The 6,716-nt window shown below is 47.6% G+C and overlaps 1 protein-coding gene across 1 annotated transcript; it reads right to left on the bottom strand.

Moving 5' to 3' along the window:
* Positions 1-1,567: 1,567 nt before the first annotated feature.
* On the bottom strand, positions 1,568-5,359 carry LOC135535095 (potassium voltage-gated channel subfamily A member 1-like). Its single transcript, XM_064961819.1, has 2 exons — positions 4,727-5,359; positions 1,568-4,253 (listed from the first exon to the last, which is right to left on the bottom strand). Exon 2 carries the CDS (start codon positions 3,984-3,986, stop codon positions 2,502-2,504), a length of 1,485 nt encoding a protein of 494 aa, XP_064817891.1. The 5' UTR covers positions 3,987-4,253; positions 4,727-5,359; the 3' UTR covers positions 1,568-2,501.
* Between the last annotated feature and the right edge of the window lie 1,357 nt (positions 5,360-6,716).

The raw sequence follows: 6,716 nt of genomic DNA, 5'->3' as shown, positions 1-6,716 counted from the left end.
GAAATAAAAAATAAAAATACATAAATGCTGTAAAAATGAATAACACTATGGAAGTCGCCATTTTCTTATTGAGGGTAATAATACAGTAGGTTCAATGCAGACAAGCAGAAGCTAACCATGAAATATTATTAGTGGGGAGAGGGGTTTGGTATCCCGGTAGGTCTCCTCCTCTGTGGGGAGGGAGGGGGGTTTCCTCTCCTCCTCTGTGGGGAGGGAGGGGGGTTTGGTATCCCGGTAGGTCTCCTCCTCTGTGGGGAGGGGGGGGGTTTGGTATTGGTATCTCCTCCTCTGTGGGGAGGTAGGTCTCTTCCTCTGTGGAGGGAGGGGGTTTGGTATCCCGGAGGTCTCCTCCTCTGTGGGGAGGGGTTTGGTATCCCGGTAGGTCTCCTTCTCTGTGGGGAGGGAGGGGGGTTTGGTATCCCGGTAGGTCTCCTCCTCTGTGGGGAGGGGGGGGGGGTTTGGTATCCCGGTAGGTCTTCTCCTCTGTGGGGAGGGAGGGGGGGTTTGGTATCCCGGTAGGTCTCCTCCTCTGTGGGGAGGGAGGGGGGTTTGGTATCCCGGTGGGTCTCCTCCTCTGTTTAAGATATGGTTGAGGTGTGTCCAGTCCAAACAGTAGTCCCGTCACACCGTACTGTATTCCCAAGGTCCCTCGGCCCCGCAAGCTATTTAAATACTGACTGTCATGCATGGAATCAACCAGGATACATGGTACCGTAGTCAGGTAGGCCATAATGCTTAGTAGTTTGACATGCCATGACCCCCCCCCCCCCCAAAAAAAAATTGTTTCTGTTCCCTTAATATTTAACATTCAGCACTTAAATGCTCCTAAATAAGTAATAACATTAATAATAAATAAGCAGTGCACTTTTGGTGAAACCTAAACGAGAGAAAACCAAACCATAAAAAGAGAGAATTGGTCCGTCTTGGATCCGGTTTCAGTAGGAGAATATAATACAGGCTGTTGTTGTTTTAAATAATACAAATAATGCAACATTACCTGAGGTAATGTGTCGCGCATGCCAGTAATATAAAACAGTGTCTCAACATGCTAATTTCGAGCTTTTTTTAAATATATATATATATATGTCATGTCTTGTTATGTCTGTTCCTGTCCTTTCTCTTCATTCTCTCTCTCTGCTGGTCTTTTTAGGTTACCTTCTCTGTCTCTCATCCCTCAGCTGTTCTACATTTCCCCTAACTAGCTCATTCTCTCTTTCCCCACCTGTTCTCTCTTCCCCCTCTGATTAGGTCTCTATTTCTTTCTCTGTTCCTGCTACTTTCAGCGTCTGATTCTTGTTTGTGTTTTTTGATGCCAGAAGCAAGCTGTCGTCTCGTTTGCTTCCACCTTGTCCTGTCCTGTCGGAGTCTGCATGGCAGGTGCATCCTGCATTATACTACGTTCTTTTTGTTCCATTGACTACGTTGGAAGAGGATTTATGCCATTCCTGTTTTTTATTAAAGAACTCTGTTTTCTGTTAAAACCGCGTTTGGGTCTTCACTCAAGTTCATAACATATATATATATATATTTTTTTTTTAATGAAGATTATGATCTCGCATGGCATCATCATCATCATCATCGTGTTATCGTCACACCCCTGTGGGATTAGAGCAGGTGTTTTAGTTTCAGCATCTGCTGGGATAGAAAGTTTACAGATGTCGTCTGGTCTACAAACAGCCTCCACTTCTCATCATGTCTCCTTGGCAACAGGAGACCAGTGTTTTAGTTCAAACCTCTGTTTTCTGTGTGGGTTTTGTTTGTTGTTTGTTTCTATTGTGGATAAAGTGCTTAGCTGATCACTCAGTAGGTCTCCGGTAACTAGCAATCGTCGGAACAACAACTGCACCTTGAGGACAACGTTGGTCGATCTCTCTCTCTCTCTCTCTCTCTCTCTCTGACTGCAGATGGTTGTTGGGTTTGGGCTGAGATTCCAGATTCCTTTTCTCTTTCTTCAGCAGATGCCGGTGCATTACGCAACTCACCCTCACCCAAGTTCACATGTAATCCATTACCCATCATCCATAATCCATTAACAATTACCCATTATCCATTATCCATTATCCATAATCCATTATCAATTATCCATGATCCATGATACATTATCCATGATACATGATACATTATCCATGATCCATATCCATTATCCATAATCCATTATCCATGCAAAACCGTTTCTTCTTCAAAGATCATGTTGTGTTTTCCCCGTTTCATATTTCAATGGCAGGATGTTTTCCGGTAACGTTAGGAACATAAAGATAATATGTTATTATAATACTTTTATCTTTCCCATTTTGAGAGTCAAACAAACCTCATTTTTCTTATCCTCTTTTGGTGAAACAGTTTTCTCTCTATTCATTCAAATGTAATTAACGCAATGCAAAAAAACACGCATTATTAACGAAGTTAAATCAAGCATTTCCCGAAACATTTCTACAATATTTACAAAGAACGGGGTGTCCTCATATCCCCATCGCTGCCATATAGAATGAATGTGTGTATTTCTAAACATCAGTCAGCAGCTTGCCCTTATTCACACAGTTCTGGTTGAGGACAGGCGTACAGTTAGCAGTTCTGAGATTCGCGTCCCTAAAGTTATCAATACTATTGTTGATCCCTTCGTCTATTTCCATGTATTCTGACTTGCTGGCGATAGAGTTGGAGCTGCGGCGCGATGAGTTGCTGTCTGAGTTAAGGTCCTGGTTGCTGACGTTAAGAAGCTGCGCCTGCTCCTCTCCCTCCGTCTCCCGGTGATAGAAATAGTTAAAGTTGGACACGATCACAGGCACCGGCAGCGCGATGGTCAGCACTCCGGCGATGGCGCAGAGCGAGCCCACTATCTTACCGCCGATGGTCACCGGGTACATGTCCCCGTAGCCCACCGTTGTCATGGAGACCACGGCCCACCAGAATGCGTCAGGGATGCTTGTGAAGAAAGATTCCTTCTCCTCCGCCTCGGCGAAATAGACAGCGCTGGAGAAGAGGATGACTCCGATGAAGAGGAAGAAAATGAGCAGCCCCAACTCTCTCATACTGGCTTTGAGGGTTTGTCCTAATATCTGAAGCCCCTTGGAGTGTCTGGACAGCTTGAAGATCCTGAACACCCTGACCAGTCGGATGACCCTGAGGATGGCCAGAGACGCGGCCTGCTCACTTGGTTTCTCCTTCCCCTCCTGGTCCTCTGCCAGCTCGGTGCCCAGCGTGATGAAGTAGGGTATGATAGCTACTATGTCTATAGTATTCATCATGTTTTTAAAGAAAGCTGCCTTGCTCGGGCAGGCGAAGAACCGCACAATCAACTCAAAGGAGAACCAGATGATACACAGGGTCTCCACTATGAAGAAAGGATCAGTGAGAATATTTGGTTTGTAATAGAATGTCACGTTGCCTACAGTTTCCATCCTACCCCTGGGGTCCTCTTTGAGTTCTGGCAGCGTCTCCAAACAGAATATGACTATTGAAATTAAGATAACCATCACCGATACTATAGCTATCCCTCTGGCGGGTCCCGAACTCTCCGGGTATTCAAACAGCAACCAGACCTGTCGTTGAAACTCTTTGTCTGGTAGCGCTTTTTCCTCTTCTCTAATAAAACCTTCGTCTTCTCGAAACTTCTCCATGGCCTCTGCCCCGAGCTCGTAAAACTTGATCTCCTCCGAGAACATATCCAGAGGAACGTTAACGGGCCTCCTCAACCGCCCTCCGGACTGGTAGTAATATAGAATAGCGTCAAAACTCGGCCGGTTCCGGTCAAAAAAGTACTCGTTTCTAAGCGGATCGAAGTAGCGCATTCTCTTTTTGGGGTTACCTAGCAACGTCTCAGGGAATTGACTGAGTGTTTTTAACTGGGTCTCGAAGCGCAGCCCTGAGATGTTAATGACAACCCTCTCGCAGCACTCGTGGTCCCCGTGGTCTGGTGGGTAGGTGTCCTGCAGGTGCCCCGGCATGGTGGACGTCTCATCCATGTTATCTCCGGCCACCACAGTCATCCTGGCGGTGTTGCCCGGGCTCAGCGCAGCGCTATGCGGCAGGAGATGCTCGGCTCAGCCCGGTGGGGGCAGGCATCCAGTAGCTCTCACTGCGCGCCTCAGATTTCTCCCCTCTCTCTCTTCTGTCTGATAGAAACCCCCCTTGCATTCACCCGGGCCAGGCAGGCAGAGGGCCAAGCGCCGCTCCCCTTAAGGCTCTCTTGCTCCTCTCTCCGAGGAGTCCTCCATTGCTGCTCCTCCTTCTTCTTCTTCTCCTTCGTCTTCCACCTAGTCGGAGGGAGGAAGGGAAGAGTGAGAAATAAAAGGAATCAAACGCAAGAGAGAGAGAGAGATCTTTTTTTCCAGCTTAGCAGAGTTATCTCAGTGTTTGTGACATGCTGTAGTCTAGTTGGGGGGAGAGGACGCCCACCTAACAGCGTGGGGGGGGGGGGGACGCCCCCCCAGCAGCGTGGGGGTGGGGGGGGGGAGAGGACGCCCACCTAACAGGAACAGGTTGACCAGCATAGAGGACATCCAGGAGACAACAACACTGTGATATGGAGACAACTGGGTTGTATATCGCATACATCATTATTCCAGTTTCACTACTACTGCCCACCCTCTGCATCTCCGTCCAGTGTACAAACCCTCTACACACTGAACACCTATTACCTTGTAATAACTACAACACCAATGACAATAACGACCGTCAATAAAGATACATTAATAATGACCGAACTGTCGGCTCTGTTATTAATTACCTGGATTTCCGTTTGGTGGTGGTGCACCCGCCAGCCACGGCTACAACTTTACAGTCCCGGCGTTTTGTTTTAAAGGTGGCGGATATCACTTTACTGCACTGTACAGTACGAGCTCCGGTGAAATATTCATAGACTGTACTGTCTCCGTTAATATCATCCACGCTATTCCCGTGTTATTGGCTTCTAACCTCGACTGGGGCGACCGTTAATATCATCCACGTTATTCCCGTGTTATTGGCTTCTAACCTCGACTGGGGCGACCGTTAATATCATCCACGTTATTCCGGTGTTATTTGCTTCCAATGTCGACTAGGGCGACCTTCTTGAGGTACCGAACGGCTCTGAACCGCCTTGGAAGAAGCGTAAATCTCTTGACAGGCAATTTAAAACCATGCTGAAGAAACGGTACGAACGAGGAATAGAGAGAATGAAATATAATAGGAAAGAAAGAAAAGAAAGAACGCCGTTAACTTGATCTCCGCTCCAACGGACGGCAACACCGACGAGTAGTTCCCACTTGGTCTTTTGACCGTCACGCGTGGCTGCGCTCTCCAGCGGCGTGGTCGTGAAATTAGGATGGTGTGAGTGAGAAGGTTTGAGCTGAACACGTTAGTGGGGCAGTGAGAGAGAGAGAGAGAGCAGAATCACACAACCATTTCCCTTCCCGGCTCTGCTCTGCACTGCAGTTTGCCGCATCAGCAGAAACGCAACGTTAGAAAGCTCTCCTCTCCTGGTTTGGTGCAGTAGAACAGCTAGAACTCAACATGACGCGGCCGTCCCAAGACGCACCGCTGTAACGCACCCATTCTCCCCGCCGAGATAAACATGTAGCACCTGACAAACACCGGGGGTTTAAGGCATCACTGAGCCACAGCCAATATAATACTTAAATAATGTGAACGCATGTTGCAGGATTTCATACAGAGAAGAGAGAGAGCGAGAGAGAGGTGGGGAGGGAGGCGGAAGACGGAGAGAGAGAGATAGAGAGATAGAGCGAGAGAGAGGTGGGGAGGGAGGCGGAAGACGGGGAGAGAGAGATAGAGAGAGCGTAAGAGAGGAGTGGGAGAGAAGGGGAGGGGAAGCGGTTCGACGCAATGCAGACATACTGTACTATAACACCTGCTGCCACAAATACACACACACACACACACACACACACACACACACACACACACACACACACACACACACACACACACACACACACACACACCGGCAGCACCAAAACAACAGATCATTGGGTAAGCCACCTCTGCTGTAAAAACCCGAGTCATTGTACGGTGGCGCGACTGGTTGAGATATATTTAAATCCCTCTGGCAAACGGAGCTAATCGAAACGGTGATGCGAGCCAATGACATTTTAGGTAAATTGACGAGGACGGAGAAACGGGGTTGAACGACACTATGGGTGATCTATTTGACTGTTTTCATCTCTGGATATGTGACCGGGGAGTTTATTTTAGCATCCTTTACTTAACTCGGCTCGTCAGTTATTAACGACACGTTCTTATTTACAATGACGGCCTCCTCCGGTCAACCCCGGACGACGATTGTGCGCCGCCCTATGGGACTCCTACTCACGGCCAGATGTGATACAGCCTGGATTCGAACCGGGTACTATAGTGACGCCTCCTGCGCTGAGATGCGGTGCCTCACTCGGTAGTGGCACCAACAGGAAATTTCCTCCAATGATAAGACGTGGTTATCAGCTGCATCATGTGATGTAACGGCTGGGGTCTCTTCCCACGTAAACACCTATAGTGGGTCTGCTTGATAAAAACACATTATTATTCTTATTGGATCACATTTAGTATGTCAACAGAAGTGTATTTAACATACAATTGAACCTTGTTTTCTGTGTCTGCCATTCTGTGGTCCAGGATTTTCATCACGGTGATTACACTATGGTTTCAATAGTTTGAGGAATTATGACGTTAGATACATGTCTAGTTGGGCCATGGCTTCCAGCATCATATAGACTAGTAGGTGT

This window comes from Oncorhynchus masou, unplaced genomic scaffold (assembly GCF_036934945.1).
Source record: "Oncorhynchus masou masou isolate Uvic2021 unplaced genomic scaffold, UVic_Omas_1.1 unplaced_scaffold_443, whole genome shotgun sequence".
NCBI classification, from domain to species: Eukaryota; Metazoa; Chordata; class Actinopteri; order Salmoniformes; family Salmonidae; genus Oncorhynchus; species Oncorhynchus masou.
The sequence above is the reverse complement of the archived record's forward strand: the minus strand, read 5'-3'. Positions and strand labels throughout refer to the sequence as shown.